Here is a 21,752-nt window from a genome sequence, read left to right on the forward strand (position 1 = left end):
TTGGGATTTTGATTGGCATTGCGTTGAACCTGTAGAGAACTTTGGGTAATATCGCCATTTTGATGATGTTAGTTCTGTCTATCCATGAACAGGGTACATTTTTCCATCTTCTAAGATCTTCTTCTATCTCTCTCTTTAGGGTTCTGTAGTTTTCATTGTATAAATCTTTCACCTCTTTTGTTAGGTTGATTCCCAAGTATTTTATTTTTTTTGAGGATATTGTGAATGGGGTGGTTTTCCTCATTTCCATTTCAGAAGTTTTGTTACTGATATACAGGAATGCCTTTGATTTATGCGTGTTGATTTTATATCCTGCCACTTTGCTGAATTCATTTATCAGTTCTAGTAGTTTCTTTGTAGACCCTTTTGGGTCTTCTAAGTATACCACCCCTCATTATGAATTAGCATCTGCATGTCAGAGAAAATATTTGGCTTTTGGTTTTTTGGGACTGGCTTATTTCACTTAGCATGATATTCTCCAGCTCCATCCATTTGCCTGCAAATGCTATAATTTCATTCTTCCTTAAGGGTGAGTAATATTCTATCTTTTTATCCATTCATCTGTTGAAGGGCACCTAAGTTGGGTTGTATGTTTTCTCCCAGAAGCTAGTGGAGAAAAGGGGCGGGGGGGAAAGGTAGCAGCAGACTTCATGAAAATCAAAGGGAAATCAGTAGAGGAAAGGGACCAAAGGTGGGAAGTGGGAAGTGCTGGGGAGTGAGATTGGCCAAATTAAATCATTATATTATTTGCATGTACAAATATGTAACAACAAATCCTATCATTATGTACAACCATAATGTATAGATGAAAAATGTGGGAAAAATACAATAATTGATTTAAGAACTCAGATGGATTTCACAGATAGTTAATATAGCTAAGAGAAAGAAAGAAACAATTGAAGATCAATCAGAAGAGAAAATTCAGAATGAAGAAAGATCAAAAGCGCAGCAAAAGCAGGGAATAAAAATGGAAGGTGTATAACCACAAAGATGGGATCTTAATTAGAATAAGTTATACTCCATGTATGTGTAACATGTCAAAATATACTCTCTGTCATGTATATCTAAAAAGAACAAAAAAAAATTTTTTAATGGAAGATACATATAATTGGAGACACGGAGGGAGAGGAAAAAGTGAGGCCAAAACAATATTTAAAAGAATAATAACTTAGACTTTTCCAAGGTGAATGAAAGATATCAATTCACAAATTCAAAGAGCTGAACCCAATTGAAACAGGAAAAAAATAAAAATAAGTCCATTCCTCGGTGCATGCTAGTAAAATTCCTGTAAAAAAATAAAAGTTAAAGTACTAAAAAGTCAGAAGAGGCCGCAACTAAAAACTAACTTACCATATTCAACAAAATTCTAAAGGAATTATACATCATGACTAAGTGGAATTTATTCCAATAAGGCAAGGATGGTTCAAAATACAAAAATCAAGTAATAATCGTATTAACAGAATGAAGAAAAAAATTCCCAATCACCTCAGTTGATGAAGAGTCAACAAAATTCTATACCTTTTAATGATATAAACTTACTAAAAAAAATAATTGAAGGAAACTACCATTTTCCTTTACTCTTACTCCCTTCAGGGGCACTTTACCAGATTGAAGTGGATACTTGATTTTCAGGTCATATTTAAACAATGGATGAAAATACAAACAAATGGTACCACCGTTTCAAGACCTTTATCTGCTTTTTTCTCCAACACTCCTCTTGCTGATCATCTTTTCCTGCCTTATATATCTCAGCTCATTTTTCAGGCCATCATTGCATGCTCAATACAAGAGTAAGCCTGCAAGTTTCAGTGTTCCACTTTCTCAGTTGAGCAAAATGCATTTGCTCCTTGAAAATGTCCATGTAGTCTGCCTGGAAATTTGTTGCCCTGATAACATGGACTTCCAAACCTGGATCAAAGTTCTGAGCCTCTCCTTCTGGTGGTTACAGACATGCAGCATCAGCAGCATGATATTCAGGACTTGAGGAGTCCAGAGAGGTGTTCCATGTAGGTGATGCTGTTGGCACACAGTAACATGCAACCTAAACACTGCATCAGGAATTAGTACAGATACAAGTCTTTCTCATCAGAGTGCAGTGGATATTTTTGTTTATTTATTTTTTAGTTTTAGGTGGATACAATATCTTTATTTTATTTTTATGTGGTGCTGAGGATGGAACTCAGTGCCTCACAGGTGCTAAGCGAGCACTCTACCACTTGAGCCACAACCCCAGCTCCAGTACAGTGGATCTTGATCTGTGAATATCTCCACTGTAGCCTCATTCCTTGTAAGGGTAATTACCTTGGGCTTGCCCCTTATGTCCTTCTGCATGAGGAGGTCAGGCTTGGCAGTTTGTCCATTCTCTTTGTGTTCTTCTTAAGAAGGATTCAAGTAGGAGCTTGATGTGCCCAGATCGGCATGGAAGAAAAACAAATACTTGTATCTTTGGGTTGTAATAATAATAACTGAGCACCTCTAGCAACTGAAAAAACTCAACAAAATGGCCCAGTTCAACCCCTTGTCAGTCTCATCCATCATCAGGCAACTGAACAGGTGAAGGTTACACAAATGAAAGTGGTTTTTTTTAGTTAATTCCTTCAGCCAGCCCAGAGTGGTGATCACAACCTCACTGGTAATCAGTATCCTCTGCTGTTTTTGCATGATGTTCTACCAAGTAAAATAGCATTATTAATTTTTGTAAGGTTGGCCATATCATCACTGAGTTGATATACATGGCAAGCTGTGAAAAGGGAATCAGAATCAGCCCTATCTGGCATAGTTGGAATGCCCTTCTGAAACTCATGTTTAAACTTACTCTCCAAATTCATATTGATGGTATTCAGAGAGAGGACCTTTGCAATATAATTGGGATTAGATAATTCATTAGGCTCAGGTCTTCATGATGGGACTGGTGGTTTTATAAAAGAGGAAGAGCCAAGAGCTGACATATGTTTGCTCTGTTTTGTTATGCAATACCCTCTACCATGTTATGATGCAGCAAGAAGGTCCTCACCTGCTGCTGAACATGTGTCAGGTCCATTCTCATTTTCTAGGCTATTAGCCAAGAAAATTTCTGTATAAATTACCCAGTATCAGGCATTTTGTTACAGTGAAAAACACAATCTAAGACACCATTGGAACAGATGATGCTTTTGGATACGCTTTATGGTAGTGACTTTGTCAAATCCTGTTTTAATTTGCTTTTCATCAAGTTTCTTCCTTGTTCTCTGAGGATAGGCTTCTTCTCGATCTGGGAAGAAAGCCTTTCACAAGCATCGGCATCGCAGAGCACACCTGGTTTAAGATGGTACCTCTGTTCTTGGTTCTGGCTTTGCTGTGTGGAGCTCAAACCTTAGTGCCAGTCTCCAGGGATAGGCTTAGCTGGATTCATCTTAAGGCAATGCTCCAGACTCAGTGGGCCTCACTCAGTTGTCCAGTCTCAGCTCCAGCCTTGGTTCTAGGCTCTCTAGGTGGAACTTGGTCATAATTGGAGCTGGGCAAGCTGCTTCATCTGGATCTTTTGAGGAACCTGTGAGTACATTAGATTATACAGATGTCATCCTTCTAACTCTGTACCTCCCGTAGATCAAGGCCTTACCACTTGTTCTCCATTTGACTGTTAAAATCAAAGGTGTTTCAGATTCACCAATATAAGAAAATTATAGTAATTTGGGTCTCAGAGCAAGGGAAATGGAAATAATTTAATGTAAAAAAATCAGTTAATTTAGACTTTTTAAAAAGAGTTAGCAAATGTTTGAAGACATGCTATGGAAGATAGAATAATGGGTCCCAAGATGTCTGCCTTGCAATCCTCAGAACCTGTGAGTACATTAGATTAAGGTTGCAGAGAGAACTAACATTAGTGCTGGAGTTTGGGTCTTCTGAAATGTCCCCTAAGGGTCCTAAAAGTCTAGTTCCCACCTTGGTGCTGTTGGGAAGTGGTAGAACCTTTAAGAGGGGCCTAGTAAGGGTCCTCTAGTCACTGAGGACATGTCATTGAGGGGGATACTGGGACCTCGACCCATTCCTCTTTCCCTTTCCACTCCCCTGCCATGTAGCAAATGGCTTGCTCCACTTCACACTTCTCCCATCCACTGCTTCACCGTAGACCCAAAGCAATGGTGCAATCAATCATGATCTGAAAACCCCCAAACTGTGAGACAAAATAAACCTTTTATAAGCTGATCATCTCAGGTATTTGTTATACTAATGGAAAACTGACTTAGTTACAAATCAGCTCACCTTGAAATATGGACATTTTCCTGGATGGGCCTAATGTAATCAGAAGGTTCTTAAACGGGAAAGAGGGAGGTAGAAGAGAACCAAAGAAATGGTAGTGTGAGAGGGACTCGGCCCAATATCACTAGTTTTGAAGATGGAAGAATGGAGCCTCAAGCCAAGGAATTTGGTGATCTCTACAAGCTAGAAAAGGCTGAGAAACAGATTCGCTCCCAGGCCGACAATAATTTGATTTTAGCCGACATCCACTTAGGACTTCTAACCTCTAGAATGAATGTAAAATATATGTTGTGAAAGTAATACATTTGTGGTAATTTGTTACAGATGTATTAGGAAATGAATACATATGGGATGTGAGGGAGAATGTCACTAGAAAGTATTCTTGGAATGAAGGTGCAAGATACACTGCAGCCCAGTGAAGGAGCAGGTTTGGGAGGGAGTTACATGCTGTTCCAGCTTAGTCAAGATGTCACCTCTCTGTGCCTCAATCTCTAAGGTGGGATAATAATAGCACCTACTTAATAGGATATTATATTTAGGGATGAGTAGAATAATTTATGCAAGGTCCTTTTACTTGGCATGTGCTCAAGTGCTTGGTTAATAAAGAATAATGATGATAATATAGAGAAGACACACTGTGCTGTGTTTTAATCACCATGGGTCATTAAACAACTTTAAACACTTGTTTTCTGACTAAATGCTTTTGTCAGTGTAGGAATAAGAAATAACTCGCTTCCTTGTTTAAATGGGATGCCCACTGTACTATTATTTTTCTCCAGACTTGTGCATAAGTCTTCTCAAATTTAGATGCAATTGCATTTATTTAAAAAAACGGCATTTTGTTCCTCTCTTATACTAGACCTTAGATTTGCCCTTACTAAAACCTACATAACTAGAATAAAACAGGATGAGAATGCTATGCTTTAGAAATGCCAGAGCTGCAAGATAACTATGTCTCAGTCTATGGCCTGGACCCACAAGTGTGGAGATTAGTAAGAGATGGAGGAAAATTATTTCACAAAAATTTCATGCCTCTGTGTAATAAGGTGCCTGCTTATTGCTGAAGTCTGGTATGAGATGAGCCCCTGAATAATTAACAAATAGCACAAAAGGTTTGTTTCAGGATGAGATCAAGTGCTTCACCTGAGTTGTGGAATCATGGAACATGTTGGCATCATGACAAAGGATAATACTCCAGAGGGAAATGTTAACACAAGTGGCCATGATAAGCAGGTAGTCTCAACTTTTCTTGTTCACCAAAAAAGTACATAGAATATGAATGACTCTTAGAACCCAAAGTTGTGGGGGAAAAAAAGTTCTTTTTAAATGCTTGGTCAAGAAATCTTACTAATAGACCCTGGGCTGTTTCCAGTTTGTGATATGAAATAAGCTGCAATAAATGTTCATTTAAATAAAGTCTCTAAGCATTTGTTTTTAATTATCTCAAGTGAACATCTGAGTAGAAGTTCCTTGTTACAGGGTATTGGTAAATGTTTAGCTCAAAACTTCTTTTAGGGAGGAATCAAGAGATGGAATAAGGCGATGTTTAGAGAAAAAAAATAGACTAAATTTGATTTTTTTTCTTATAGTGGTCACACCAAATTCTTGGTCAAGGACAGCACTTAAAAATTCTTTTTAAGAAGTCTTTTGTCATGATTTCATTTCTGAAACTGGAATTTCCTCTTGTAAACTATTTGTTTTACTGATTCAATAATCTGGGCATTTGTGCCATTACTAACATTTCACATCATATTTTAAACTGAGTCTCCTTTTTTGAGATAGAATGTATCTGTTTGGGGAAAGCTGACATTTTTTTTTCTCCTTGTGATTTTATTACTTCATTGGAATATTGAGAGTAGACATTTTAATAAAGCTCAAAATATTACCAAAATCAACACCCCACCAAAAACTTGTGTTGATTACCCCATTAAAGTATCTTTTTAAAAAATAAAAACAGATTAAAAAATAATCTTTGATTTTGAAGAAGAAACTACTGGTCTAGAAATATTCTAGGATTTTATCTATTCCACCCCATTTCTATGACACTTGATGCAGGATTTCCAAAGGTATCTTTTTCCTGATAATTTAAAGAAAGGCTTTATTAAACACTCTGAGAGCAATGCCAAGTTATCTGAACTGGAAAAAGATGCTGCTGATCTAAATATTAACCAGAAGCGAGTCTCCAGCCTTTGTTTCAGATCAAGAACCTCAGGTGCCATCACAGGCCATCTCTGGGCCTAGTCTAGCAAACATCAAGCTCGAAGTCCACACTAAGGCTGCATTTGTACATGTTTCAGTAAAGTTTCAACCTCTGATTTGAATGAGGAAAATAAAAAATAATTTGGCTCACCAATCCAACCTTTTAGTAATGTGAAGAACTGAAGCCAGAGTTTTTTGAAAAACTGATTTTTCAAAAATCAGACTAATTTAAACAAACATGAATTTTAGAAATTCATAAGATGAATATAGCACAATTATCTGAAATGTATACAAGTGTGACTTTGTATTTATGACTCCTGACATCAGAAAATCTCCATACCTTTCATAGGAAAGCCTGAGAAAAAGCTTATAAGACAGACTTAAGAGGCAGAAGTCTCCATATTCTAGTCGAAGGGTCTCTTGTATTTATAGAAGGCTTTTACCTAAAAGTCAAGTCAGCATATTCTTGTCATTGAGAATTCCGGACAGGGAGTCTGGAGTTTCAAATACATTCAATTAACAGTAGGCAGCAGGAATACGATGTTGAGAGCCACAGCGGAAGGGGCCCCAGCAAACTTCCAGCTGCCGGCTGATGATTGGCTCACAGTGGCCCCAGCAACATCTAGCTGATTGGCTCCTCGGCCCCAGCAACATCTAGCTGATTGGCTCCTCTGCGGTGATGCTCATTGGACTATTTCCCTGCCCTTTCAGACCACGGAGCTGCTCATTGGGGGACTTTTTTTGGCTCCGCCCACGTGACCCAGCCAATCGGCCTCAAGAGCAGGAGGATTGTGGGAGGTGGAGAGAAGCTTGTGTGGGAGAGAGAGGCTTGTGGAAAGCCGGTGGTGGCAGTTGAGGCTCTGAGGGTTTTTCCTGAGAGGCTGTTTTGTTTGGCGTGTGTGGTTCTAAAAATAAAGTTAGTTTCTTTTGACAAGTGGCTCCTGATTGTGCCCAGCCAGACTGCGGCATTTGGTGGCTCGCACGGGGAGCGACTGAGGGTAAGTGAACTGCTCGCCCCTGAGGGCAGGGCAAGAGGATGGGTAGCCATTTTAAGATTCTTCTTTTGTTATTTTGTTTCACTTTTGTTTTAAGTTGCCTGTCCCTGGAGATGTGTAAGATGGAAGAAAAACCGCTCACATCTGAGGAACAGATAGGGAGAAAGGACGGATGGACATTTCAGGAGGCTATTATAATGATTTTGTGTTGTTCCAATTTTGTTTCACTCTGTTTCAGTTTTGTTAGGCGTTATCTTGTTGGGTTGTATTATAGTAGAAATACGGGATCAGAAATTAGTAAAAAACAAACTGAAAGAGTGTTAAGTAAATTGTTAGAGGAAGGAGGCATCTCAGTAAAATCAAGAACAATCAGGGCATACGTTGATACAATACAAAAATGTAGCCCATGGCTTTTTAAGGAGGAGTTGTTAAATATATCACAATGGAACCATCATGGTGAAGATTTAAAAAGAATAGAAAAGAAAAGCCCAGGGACTCTGCCAGTTGGCACATTGCCATTGTGGACGTTCATATCTTGTTTGCTTAGTCCAAAGCCTTCAGTTCAGACAATGGTAGAGGAAGAAGAAGACATAATGATTCAAGTAAAAGAGAAGGTCTCTCAAGTTAGTCAGACAGAGGAAAAGATTCAAGTAAAAGAGAAGGCCTCTCAAGCTAGTCAGACAGAGAAAGAAAGTGTAAAACAGAAAAAGCCATCAGGGGGAAAGTTACAACAGGAGACTGCTACTAACACCTTTCTATCACCAGAGGGTGTAAGTGTCCAACCAACAGCACCACCTCTACAGGAGACTGCTACTAACACCTTTCTATCACCAGAGGACGTAAGTGTCCAACTAACAAGGCCACCTCCATATGCTGGGAGGTCCCCAACCCCCGCAGTTGATAGTTGGGATCCTGAGACAAGATCTCAAATATTAACATGCCCTGTATTTGAGGCAGGAGGGCAGCGATTTTACCAAGTTTTAAATTTCAAAACAGTGAAGCAGCTAAAAGAGGCTGTAACAACCTATGGTCCTCAAGCACCCTTCACTGTAAGCATGGTCGAATCCATTAACAACTTGAACATGACGCCAGCAGATTGGGCTAATATGTGTAAAGCTGTGCTAAATGGAGGACAATACCTGTTATGGAAGGTTGCCAATGAGGAATTTTGCAAGGAGACGGCTAGGCGAAATGCAGCAGCTGGTTATCCTCAGAGAAATCTAGATATGTTGTTAGGAAAGGGACCTTATGAGGATCAGCAGCAACAAATTGCATATGATCCTGGTGTATATGCACAAATTGCTGTAGATGCAATTAAGGCATGGAAGACTTTACAAGGACATGGAGGTTTACAAGGTCAATTATCTAAGGTAATACAAGGAGCTAATGAACCTTATGCTGAATTTGTAGATAGGCTTATTCAAACAGCTACCAGAGTTTTTGGGAATACAGAACAAGCAATGCCATTACTAAAACACCTGGCTTATGAGCAAGCGAATCGTTGGTGCAGAGATATCATTAGACCATGGAAACATGAAGATTTAAACACATATATTAAATTATGTAGAGACATTAATGAACAAGAGCAAGTCGTGGCAGCTGCAGTAAAACAGGCTTTAGATGCCAGAGACATTAATGAACAAGGGCAAATTGTGGCAGCTGCAGTAAAACAGGCTTTAGATGCCAGGCCAAGAACATGCTACAATTGTGAACAAACAGGACATTTTAAAAGGAATTGCCCCATTGGAGGAGGGTTTAACAAAACTAGGTATCAAAGGAGTAGAATACCAGGTATTTGCCCACGATGCCGTAGAGGGAGACATTGGGCTAATGAATGCCGTTCTCAAACCACCATAGAGGGTACTCCATTATCAAAAAACGAACAAGGACCAGGTGTTTATCCACGATATCGTGGAGAAAGGCATCGGGCTCCATTGCCAAAAAATGGACAGGGGGGCCCAATGCTCCGGGGCCCAAAACCACAAATATACGGAGCACTGGAGGAACCCAGCAACCCCATCAGGGTAGTGCCCAGGACACATTGTCCATCAGATCCCTCATCAGACAAACCAGAGGGAGCGCAGGGTTGGACATCTGCGCCTCCGCCAGAGCAGTACTAACTCCAGAGATGGGAGTTCAAATCATTCCCACAGGGGTGAAAGGACCTCTTCCCAAAGGAACAGTAGGCTTATTATTGGGACGCAGCTCTTCTACTCTAAAAGGACTTATGATAAGTCCTGGGGTAATTGATCCCGATTATGAAGGTGAAATAAAAATTATAGCCAGTTCTCCAAAGGGTATATCAGTAATTTCACCAGGAGATAGAATAGCACAGTTACTAATAATACCCAGCCTACATGATAAATTTTCCAGTCGTACTGTAGAAAGAGGTTCCAAGGGATTAGGCTCCACAGGTGTAGATTGGGCTATGCTTTCTTTAAATTTAGATTCTCGCCCCATGCTAAAACTAAATATTCAAGGACATGAATTTAATGGGCTACTGGATACAGGTGCAGACCTTAGCATCATCTCTCGTCAAGAATGGCCAAAACATTGGCCATTACAACAAGCCACTCAAACGCTTCGAGGCCTAGGAGTGGCGACTAATCCCCATAGAAGTGCAATGGTATTAGATTGGAAGGATCCTGAAGGATGTGAAGGAACTATACAGCCATATGTATTGGATCATCTTCCCGTAAATTTATGGGGACGAGATGTCCTAGATCAATTAGGTTTGACATTAACAAATAACATCAACCAAAATGCACCCACTATTATGACTAGACAAGGTTTTAGGAAAGGAAAAAGATTAGAAAAACAAGAACAAGGTATAGCAGCACCAATACAAATAGATCAAGGAACAGACAGACATGGGTTGGATTTTCAGAAAGGGCCACTGAGACAATAAAAATTACTTGGAAATCAGAAAGACCAGTATGGGTTCCTCAGTGGCCCCTGACTAAAGAAAAGATACAAGCAGCCCATGACCTGGTCAAACAACAATTAGCAGAAGGACATATACAACCTTCTGTATCTCCCCATAATACTCCCATTTTTGTCATCAAAAAGAAATCTGGTAAATGGAGATTATTGCAAGATTTAAGAGCCATTAATAATGAGATGGTTATTATGGGACCTGCTCAATCAGGGATTCCTCAATTGTCTGCTTTGCCAAAAACCTGGTATGTTTTAGTTATAGATATTAAAGATTGTTTTTTTTCAATTCCAATTCATCCTGAGGATAGTCCACGTTTTGCATTTACTATCCCTGCACTGAATCATGAAGGTCCTGATCAGAGATATGAATGGAAAGTACTCCCTCAAGGGATGGCTAACAGCCCAACTATGTGTCAAATTTATGTTAACAAAGTAATCCAGCCACTTAGAAATCAAAATCCTGAACTACAAATATTTCACTATATGGATGATGTATTATTAGCACACAAAGATAAAAACACATTGCTAGAATGTTATGCCACACTTACAAACTTATTAAAAAATTATAATCTAGAGATAGCAATAGATAAAGTACAATTAAATTTTCCAATTAATTATTTAGGAGTTCTATTATCCTCAACCATGGTCCGTCCACCAAAAATTCAAATACGAGTAGATCAACTCAAATCACTTAATGACTTTCAAAAGTTATTAGGAGACATAAATTGGATAAGGCCTTATTTAGGTATACCAACAGGAGAGTTGGGACCTTTATTTGATATCCTAAAAGGTCCATCAGATCCAAATTCACCCCGAATGTTAACGCCTGAAGCAAGAAAGGCATTAAAAATCATTGAAACATATATGGAAAATATGCATTTGGATAGAATTGATATAAGTTTGCCTTTATTATTTATTGTACTACCAACAAAAAATATTCCTACAGGAGTATTTTGGCAAGAAGGTCCATTATTATGGATACATTTATCTTATTCTCCTAACACTATTCTTACTAGGTATCCTGAGGCTGTAGGACAATTAATACTCAAAGGAATAAAAGCAGCAAAGGGAGTGTTTGGAATTTCTCCCAATAAAATTATTACTCCATATACTATGAATCAAATTGATGAGTTAGCTAATGAGTTAAATACTTGGGCAATAATCATGTGCAAATCTAATGTTTCATTTGATAACCACTTACCATCTAATCCTTTATTGTCTTTTTGGTCATTGCATCCTGTAATTTTTCCAAAAATGACAAGAAAAACACCTATCATGAATGCTCCAAATATATTCACTGATGGGTCAAATAATGGTACAGCAGCAGTAGTTACCCCTGATCAAACTTTTACATTTTTAGTACCCAAACAATCAGCTCAAAAGGTAGAGCTTAATGCAGTTTTACAAGCTTTTGTGATGTTTAAAGATTCTGTATTTAATTTATTTTCTGATAGTCAGTATGTAGTTAATGCTATAGTATCTCTTGAAGATGCTGGTAGGATTTCCCCTTCTTCTACTGTTTTCTCTTTGCTTTCCACTATACAAAGTCTAATCTGGGACAGAAAAGATCCATTCTTTATAGGACATATCAGGGCACATACAGGATTGCCTGGAGCCCTTAGTTTGGGCAATGATTTAGCAGATAAAACTACACATGACATACATATTTTCTCTACACTAGAAGAAGCTATAAATTTTCATAAAAAGTTCCATGTCAATGCTAATACTTTACAAAAGCGTTTTAAAATAACTAAGGAACAAGCTAGACAAATAATAAAACAATGTCAAAATTGTGTGACCTTTTTACCACAAGTTAATCTTGGAGTCAATCCTAGAGGATTGATACCTAACCATATTTGGCAGATGGACGTCACACACTTGCCAGAATTTGGAAAATTAAAATATTTGCATGTTACAGTTGATACTTCTTCTGGATTTTTGATGGGCTCCCTTCATGCCGGAGAAAAAACTAAAGATGTTATAGCTCATTGCTTACAAAATTTTGCCACTGTGGGTGTTCCAAAACAGTTAAAAACAGATAATGCCCCTGGTTATACTTCTACCTCTTTTAAACAATTTTGCTCAACATTTGGCATTACTCATATAACAGGAATCCCATACAATCCACAGGGACAAGGCATAGTTGAAAGAGCTCATCAAACTATTAAAATGTACTTATTAAAGCAAAAAGAAGGAATTGGGAAGGGGTATATATTCCCCAAAGATAAACTTAAAATAACCCTTTTTACTCTAAACTTTTTAAATTTGGATTCATCAGGACTTAGTGCTGCGGAAAGGCATATGTGTCCAAAAAATGTACATAAGCCCAAGGTACTTTGGAAGGATATTCTAACAGGACAATGGAAAGGTCCTGACCCAGTAATTGTCTGGAGTCGGGGGTCTGTTTGTGTGTTTCCACAGGGAGAACAGCAGCCGATTTGGATTCCAGAGAGATTAACCAAGGTCCTGACCCAGTGATTGTCTGGAGTCGGGGGTCTGTTTATGTGTTTCCACAGGGAGAACAGCAGCCGATTTGGATTCCAGAAAGATTAACTAAAGCGATTTCTACAGACCAAAAAGAAGATGATTTGGCTCAAATCCATAACAACTGATATCCAAAACTCCAGTTTGGCTATTCTTACATCTGCAACAGAACCAGGATGCTTTTTTCAATATCTATTTTATTATTGCCCTTTGCCATATCATGAAGTTCTATTTTGTTTTTTGAGCTCATACAGACCTAGGTTAATGTTTTGCTGATCAGTTCTATTTTTTGACTATAGAGTTTTTAAACATTGCAATGGAGATTTCACCTGTAAAAAGTTATAAGGCCTTTACTATAATGTTATGTGTTGTATGTATTATATTATGTGTGCACACTTGTGTTTTGTGTTATATGTTTGAATGTATGTATGTCCATATATCATATATGATGAGCGCTCATGATAAAATGGATCCAAATATTTTTTTTTAATTCACGTGATTTAAATGGTTTAATTTAATTGGGTAAACAGCTGTTAAAGATTGTTTTAATATGTGAACACAAAAGAAGGTTAACAGATCTGTTTGTTTACTTTCACCTTTCCTTTTCATTATATTTAATAATTCTCTTAAAGACAATGTAAATTGTTAAGAAAATTGTTTTCTTTTAGTGCCTTCTGTAATGTTACATAATTTTTTCTTTAGCCATTATTGCCAGAATTCCTATCTTCATCCCAGTGCTGGTGAAGTCAAAGATAAAACCAATCTACAGCTTCTACAATAGCCATCACTGAACTGCTTGCAGAACTTGCCTGGACACATTGTGAGCTCACCTGTATGCATTGTGAACTATCTGTTGGTGCAGCGACTTGTGGTAGTGTTGGGGTATTTTTGCTGATGATGTCACCGGTGGTACAATTTTTCAAAGGAGCCCTCAATTGGCTTAATGTCATGGCATTTTGCATCCTCCTCTACTAGTGATGGTCTAAAATTTGGGGGCCAACAGAGGTGAGGCAAAGAACCTCACCCCCCCACTGGTGCAAAGGCCTATCCACAAGTATAGCTGTATGCTGGACCGGTAGTCAGTGACGGGTATGATCCAATTGCAGTGGTACCAACCTAAGACAGGAGGCTGACGCCTAGAGGTCAGTTCATCCGATGACGGGTAAGGACCATATGTTGAATTGGACTGCCTAACAGACACGTCCCTAAGCCACATGCTTGTTGTTTAAACTGAGAGGGGGAGATGTTGAGAGCCACAGCGGAAGGGGCCCCAGCAAACTTCCAGCTGCCGGCTGATGATTGGCTCACAGTGGCCCCAGCAACATCTAGCTGATTGGCTCCTCTGCGGTGATGCTCATTGGACTATTTCCCTGCCCTTTCAGACCACGGAGCTGCTCATTGGGGGACTTTTTTTGGCTCCGCCCACGTGACCCAGCCAATCGGCCTCAAGAGCAGGAGGATTGTGGGAGGTGGAGAGAGGCTTGTGTGGGAGAGAGAGGCTTGTGGAAAGTCGGTGGTGGCAGTTGAGGCTCTGAGGATTTTTCCTGAGAGGCTGTTTTGTTTGGCGTGTGTGGTTCTAAAAATAAAGTTAGTTTCTTTTGACAAGTGGCTCCTGATTGTGCCCAGCCAGACTGCGGCAATACATAAATCTTTTTATAAAAAATTTATTTCTCTGTAAATACAAATTCCAACATCAACAAACAATAATCCAGTGGAAAAATACTAGCCATTAACATTGAAAACTTTTTTCTTAGTTTAATAAATAGAGCTTTGGCATTCAAAATTCTAGCTGTAAACCCTATTAAAAGATAAAACCAAAAACAACACCTTTAAAAAAGGAGGCAAAAGTGATAGGTCAGAAGGCATAAGCCAGCCAGTGGCTTCACATTCTTTTTACAATAACTGTATTTTAATTAAGTTATGAACACTGTATTTACACATGAGGTATTTTGGATGGTTCAAAAACTGAACCTAGTTTACAAAAACCACCAGTCACAGTGACTGATTATGCACTCAGCTGTGCTTTTAATGTAACCACCTAGCACCTTACTACTTCTTGCCATCACACCAACATGACACTGAACTTTACATTTATATATTTAAATAACTACTCATATATATCTATGTACATACATATACACAACAAATGAATACATTCTATAGGAATTCCTCACACTATACAGGGAGGCTGGGCTCCAAGAACGTGATACTTCCTTTCATGTTCACTAAGGCATCCACTTCCTAATGACAAATGTTCCTTGCTTAAAAAAAAAAAGTCCTTAATCAAGTCTATTTAAAGAACAAGGTGCAACAATCATCACCATTCTTATAACTCATGTAAGATAGAATGAACACTTGCTGCAGGCAAAAAGGCACAAAAGGTTCTCTCTGAACGCAGCTGCAACAGTGCTCCTTAAAGACTTACTGATTTGAAACCATTCATATGTATTCTTTTAAATAAGAAAAAAATTCCCAAATATTTCCCCTTCATGATTAAATGTGTGATATAATCATATGGCAATTACTATGAATGGCATTTTGGGGGCAAAGTTGGAAGTTTACTTTTTATAACAAATAGTTCCTCTTGTTTTGTGAACACTGAAAAGAACTGTTGAAAATGGAAAACAAAATGAATTAACTTTAGCTCTGAGAGCTACAGTTATTGGCAGTCTGAGTGAGCATGGTTATAAGAATTGCTTACATATGTAATTACATATCTACAGTGATAGAAATCTAAATAACGGAATGCCAATAATCCAAACTCAAGTTATGCCTGAGCTGAACTGTGCTCTGTAAAAATACAGTCCAGGTGTTCAGTTACTGTGACTCAATGAACTATTACTGATATTTAAAGGACATTTTCCCATTAAAGTAGTTTCTTTAAAAATATTCTCTAAAAGATTCCTATTGAGTTTTGCACAATGACAGAATTAATTTGCAAGCTTATTAGTAAGTCAGAAACGTACAATTTTCATTTTAGCAACACTTTCCAGCCCTTGGGATTGTCTTTAACAAGCTACTGGAAGAAAGCCTATTTCAGTTTAATAAACTGTCACAACCAAAATAAATTTCACTAAGATATGATACTGCTAAATTGAAATATTAAATCCTATTTCAAATATAAAATGGGGCCACATATTTTTAAAAATAAGTTCAGGCATATCTTACCTAGTCAATACTTAAACACTTTTTAAAAATTACAGGCCATTAAAAATTTATTAACAATCTAAAGTCTTCGTATTTTTCTGACATCAAATGAAAACAGCTTTTGTGCCCTTGACTCAGCTAATGTTGTTATGTGCACAGCCAAAGTGGATCTGTTATGGAGTCATATTCATCCACGCTGAATACGACTGAGTTAGAACAGGCTTTACTTCAAAGCGCAAAAGATCAATTATGACACTTCCTAAAAAGATAAGCATTTAATAATACACAAAAGCATAATTAAAAAGAGGTTTAATTATCTAAAGAAATTTTCAAATAGACTGACTTTAAAACTTAAATTAATTTCCATTTCAGGTATGTATCACTGTAATAACTTCTATGAACACTCTGGGGCAAGACACCATAGTGTTGCTATTTGTCTGTCTTAGCTGCCCTAATAGTAAAATATTTGTTTTTAATGTGATACCAATATTATTACTGACTGCTCTAACACAAGAGGGTGTGGGTGTCTTGAGGAAGGGAAGTTTTCTGAAAAATAAAAATTAAAAATTAAAAGCTGCCTAATTAGAATGTTACTAGATTCATTTTTTTCTCAGAATTCCTTACAAAACTTCTACTTATTTTCTAGGCCCCTTTACAAACTTCAGACTCTAAGAAATTATATTTTATAATCCAAGATTATACTTAAAACTATCATATCTTCATGCTTTTTTAAAACAAGAGTATACAATTTCCAAAGTGAAATACATCAGCAAAAGTTCTTGTTATATTTTTTACCTTAAGATATGTTAATTAAATTAAATTTTGTAAGTTTTAGAAAGAAAATTTACTAAAACAAAAAATCATTTCATCCCAACCAGGCTAGGGAAAAAAAACAAACAAACTGTACCTTTAAGAGAGTAAAACAAATGGTCATAAGTCTGCTTGAAAGAATAATAACCATAAAACTCCACAACATAAACTATTAAACTTAGGAGATATTTAAGTAAGAACCTATTGACCCAAGGGTGCCTTATTTTTGAAATCACGGTAGGAAGGTGTGAATTCTATTCAAAGAGAATGTAAAAATGTTATTGGGTGCAATTGTGGCTGAACTGTGGCAGATATTATGATCCACTTTTCTGTAAAGGGACATCTTCACAGATATTAATCCTTGTAAGGCAGAATTCTTTGCATCCATTTTTTTTTTTTTTTTGGTACAAATTTACTACTTTTTGATTGTCTTCAAAGAACTAACACTAAAAACCAAATGAATACATTAGGAAACCAAGTTCTTATAGTGACTAAGTCCTTTCTGAGGTCAGGGACCTTAGGATGCAGAATCACTATAATGCACTGATTTCTTAGTGGCCAAATCCTATAAAGAGGAGCAGCATGGACTCAGGCACTGAAAGAAAGGGAGATGTGATGTCTTACAGTGTATTATAGTGAAGTGTTGAACTAGAATCATGTAACAGTTTAGTGAGAGCTGTAAATAAGCCAACATTCTAAATAGAGTTTTCCTGGGTGTCTCCTTGAAGGCCTTGCTCTATTATGCTTTCTCTGTTGAGAACAGAAAAAAAAAAAAAATCTTTTCTAGGAGCAGCCTTTGTATACATATGCTTGGCAAGAAAACAGGCATATGATCTGCTCCCAAACAAACAATATCATCCTGACTGATCTATACATCGTATTCCCCACTTCTTTAGTCTTGCCTAAGTAAACCCTGACAATACTGAAAAATCAAACCAATTTATAGGGGACAATAGTTTACCATAACTAAGTATATTCAAAAGAATATGATCAATGCTCTGAAGAACTAAAACATAGATAACATTCATTTAGAAGTTTATACGTTGCATGTCTATTAAAAATCAGTTTATTTCATACTAATACCCTGTCTTCTAGATGAATAACTAACCAAGCCAAGTTCATATTCTATAACAATCCCTGTTATTAATGAAATATATCTAATAAAAGGAAATAAAATTATCATCTAGGTTTAGATTTTATGTTAGTGTTAGTTCAGATAAAGAGCTGGCTTTCTCTTAATGTAGTTGCAAAATTAAAACAGGTACAAAACTGTTAAAATGTAAATGCTGAGACTTTGATAAATAAACTATCATTCCAGAGTCAGTCTCACAATCTTTGCTTAACAATGATCTGAGGCCTTGTTTGCATTAATTATATATGGCTTTGTTTATACTGCCATATATAAACAAAAAAAAAACTGTAAGTAGTAAGAGATAGGATAAAATAATTTCAACTTATGTTAAACTTTCTTGTAATGTATAAATTATAGTGCTGATGAAAAAGATTATCACATCAGTACTTCACACTCTTACAATCACTCTGGAGAAAAAGCTGACCTATCCCAACTCCAGAACCTCATCATCTCAGTTCAGTGATTATTTAAATCACAAATGGTTTTGCCTGTTGTACTTCTATTAAACACTTGCCTACTGTTGGAACTCTTATTCAGCTAGCCCCTGAAAATATCAAAATACAACACAAGTTTCCATATGAAAAAAAGAATAAACAGTGTGTGCCTTTCTTAGAAGATTTGATTTGATGCTTGAAATCCTTATAATTATGTGAACTTAAAAGCACTTACACACACACAAACCTCAAACATATGCATATGCAAACACATAAAACCTACAGAAGTAAACAAAATCCTGTCCCTTTATCTGAAGGGCACTATTCAAAAATTGGTCCTATAATCAGTAGTTTGGAAATTTGCTTTTTCTTGTTGACTTTATCACATTTTTCAAATGATAATTATTTTGCCTGATTAGATAAGCCCCTTAAAAATCTCCTCACATTCCTATTTTCCCTCAATTAAACAAATCAACACACACATACCCACACCCACACACATACAGACAACCTATGTGCAAGTGGTATGTCACTTGCAATTTTCCATTGTAACTCTTAAAAAGAAATATGAAGAACTCTAACTCAGCAGCATTTAACAATGGGTCATTATTGCTGTGGGACCAACACTTGATCACTGGGTTATGCAGTTATCTCCCATGTCCTGAGCATAGCGGTCTGATATTGTAGTTCTTAATTCATCAATGTCTCTCCGTAACTGGCACACATCTGACAGTCTTTTAGCAAGTGTTTCTGAGCTGTGGTCACTTTCAGTCTCTTCAGCTGAACAATTCATTGCTGTGTAAATAAAAAATGGACAGAAGAATGACTCATTTTGCTTTGAATAAAGACATTTTAGGATTTTCATCTTAATCATCATGGAAACATAATATTATGCACTGAATATCAATGAGGCTCAGATTTAAACTATGCATCATTTGATATTTAAATAGGTATTATCTACCTGATCCTTTAAAATTTTTGTTAATTAAGATGTGTTAAATTCATACAGCAATACATAAAATTCAACATATTTAATTGATGACAATGTTCCAAAAGTGAAAAAGAACATAATCAAATGTCTCTTTCCAAGTTCAACTAGAGAACCCAGTTCTTTCCTTTTGATAAAATCTAGAAATCATTTGCAGAGGAAGTAGTTTAAATTTTTATGATTGCAAAATGGGTTTTTATTGGCATGCAAATATTAATTTTCAAAATATATAGAGGTTTGGGGCCTTATAATCCCAAACAACTGAATCAAGTTGATAGCTGGTTGCCCAAAGTCTCAGTAACAAGGAGTAAATCAGCTAGCTTTTACTTACTTACTCCAGTATCTATTTGTGAGCATGTCACAACCTAAAATCAAGCACAGCCAGTGACTGTGAAATAAACCTTTCCTTCTACCTTCATTAGTCCTAGTAGTTTATTAAAGACATAAGGTTAGATAACTGTTATTTTAACAAACATTAAATGGACATTTGCCCTGAGTCCAGGGGTCATGCTAGATGTGCAGGTCAGTGGCTTGTTCTCAATGCTTTACACATGATTTCATAAACAAATGAGCACAGTGAGTATTGTGATAACCTGAACTACAAGCTATAGAAGCACTAAAGGAAGAGAACAACCAGCCCTAACAAAAGAAATATCAAATACTCACTAAGAGGGCCAAGAAAGCAGAATGAACAAAAGTATAGAGGCAGAAAATTAAAGAGTCTGAAATAATTTGACAAACTTCAATAAAATTAGTGTCCAGCTCTAAAATGATACGGTACAAATCATGAGAGAAGAATGACAAGAAATAAGCCTACCAAGGTAGGCAGTGCTATTTCTCTCACAGAGGAGAGTAAGTATTAGGAAACCAGATTCGAGGTTTAGAAGACAGATCACTCTGGAAAAAATGTGAAAAATGGACTGGGGAAAGGACTGTGAGGAAAATGGGTTACACAAAGTACAGGGATGAAAGATCTTGTAAGGAACAATCATCAATTTGGGTGAGGGTCAGAGCTTGGGGAGTTCACAGATGAAGGAAGAAGCAAAGTGAAGTAAAAAATCTGGGCTAGGGTGATAGGTGAATGTTGGCACTACTTACACACTGCAAGGAGAAAGTTTAGATAGGTTCTGCTTAAGCCATGTTGAGTTTCTGATGCCTATGAAACAGCCAGTTCTCAAATACACACAGATGAACTACAAGGAGCCCAGAAGAAATATTCTAGGCAGGGAAAGAGATAAACATTTGTTTGGTGGAAAAGGTTTAACAATAACAGGGCAGGTATAAGATTATGCAGAAAAAGGATTAAATAAAAAAAGAAATAAAAAACCAACAACAAGGGGATGGGGGGTTGTGGCTCAGTGGCAGTGCGCTTGCCTAGCATGTGTGAGGCACTGGGTTTGATCCTCAGCACCATATAAAAAATAAACAAATAAAATAAAGGGTATTGGTTTCATTAAAAAATGTTATTGAAAAACAAACAAATAAAACCACCAACAAAAAGTTTCTGGAAGCCCTAATACAGAAGTAGTAAGGAAATCCATGGAAGACTGAGACTGAGCAGTCACAAAGGCAAAAGCAGAACCTAGAGAATGATGTCATGGAAACCAAGGTAATAAGAGTTTTAAGGAGTGTGGGGAGCAGAATCAACAGCTAACCAAAGGAGTCACGAGATAAAAATTCAAATGAATCCATTGCTTCTGGCAAAAGAGTTGGCTGGTCAAATTTTCACAATACCAAATAAATATAAGGTAAGGATTCCAGGTTTGAACTTTAATGATTGGAAGAAGTATACATTGGGGTGTGGGGTGAAAGAGGTAAGATTCCTAAATCTTTTGTTCATATTACGATAGCTCTATTACCATATTATGGAAAACATTAACAAATGCTATAGTAAAAAATGTAGGTTACTTATCTGGAAAAATAAGAGACCCAGAATAGCTAAAGCAATTCTAAATAGGAAGAGTGAAGCAGGTGGCATCACAATACCAGACCTTAAACTATACTACAGAGCAACAGTAACAAAAACAGCATGGTACTGGGCACCAAAACAGGCTGGTAGACCAATGGTACAGAATAGAGGACACAGAGACTAACCCACAAAATTACAACTATCTTATCTTTTTTGGACACATATGCCTTTCCGCAGCACTAAGTCCTGATGAATCCAAATTTAAAAAGTTTAGAGTAAAAAGGGTTATTTTAAGTTTATCTTTGGGGAATATATACCCCTTCCCAATTCCTTCTTTTTGCTTTAATAAGTACATTTTAATAGTTTGATGAGCTCTTTCAACTATGCCTTGTCCCTGTGGATTGTATGGGATTCCTGTTATATGAGTAATGCCAAATGTTGAGCAAAATTGTTTAAAAGAGGTAGAAGTATAACCAGG

General features: G+C 37.1%; 1 protein-coding gene across 3 annotated transcripts in view; it reads right to left on the minus strand.

Moving 5' to 3' along the window:
* Positions 1–14,502: 14,502 nt before the first annotated feature.
* The window catches only part of Cep85l (centrosomal protein 85 like), a 224,309-nt gene continuing 217,059 nt past the window's right edge, over positions 14,503–21,752 (minus strand). For all 3 annotated transcript variants that reach the window (XM_048794959.1, XM_048795006.1, XM_015500699.2), the window contains one exon: positions 14,503–19,172. In XM_048794959.1, the coding sequence (XP_048650916.1) occupies positions 19,009–19,172 (164 nt within the window). In that variant the 3' untranslated portion in view covers positions 14,503–19,008. The remainder of the gene's footprint in view (positions 19,173–21,752) is intronic.

Source organism: Marmota marmota, unplaced genomic scaffold (genome assembly GCF_001458135.2).
Source record: "Marmota marmota marmota unplaced genomic scaffold, marMar, whole genome shotgun sequence".
In the NCBI taxonomy this organism is placed as follows: Eukaryota; Metazoa; Chordata; class Mammalia; order Rodentia; family Sciuridae; genus Marmota; species Marmota marmota.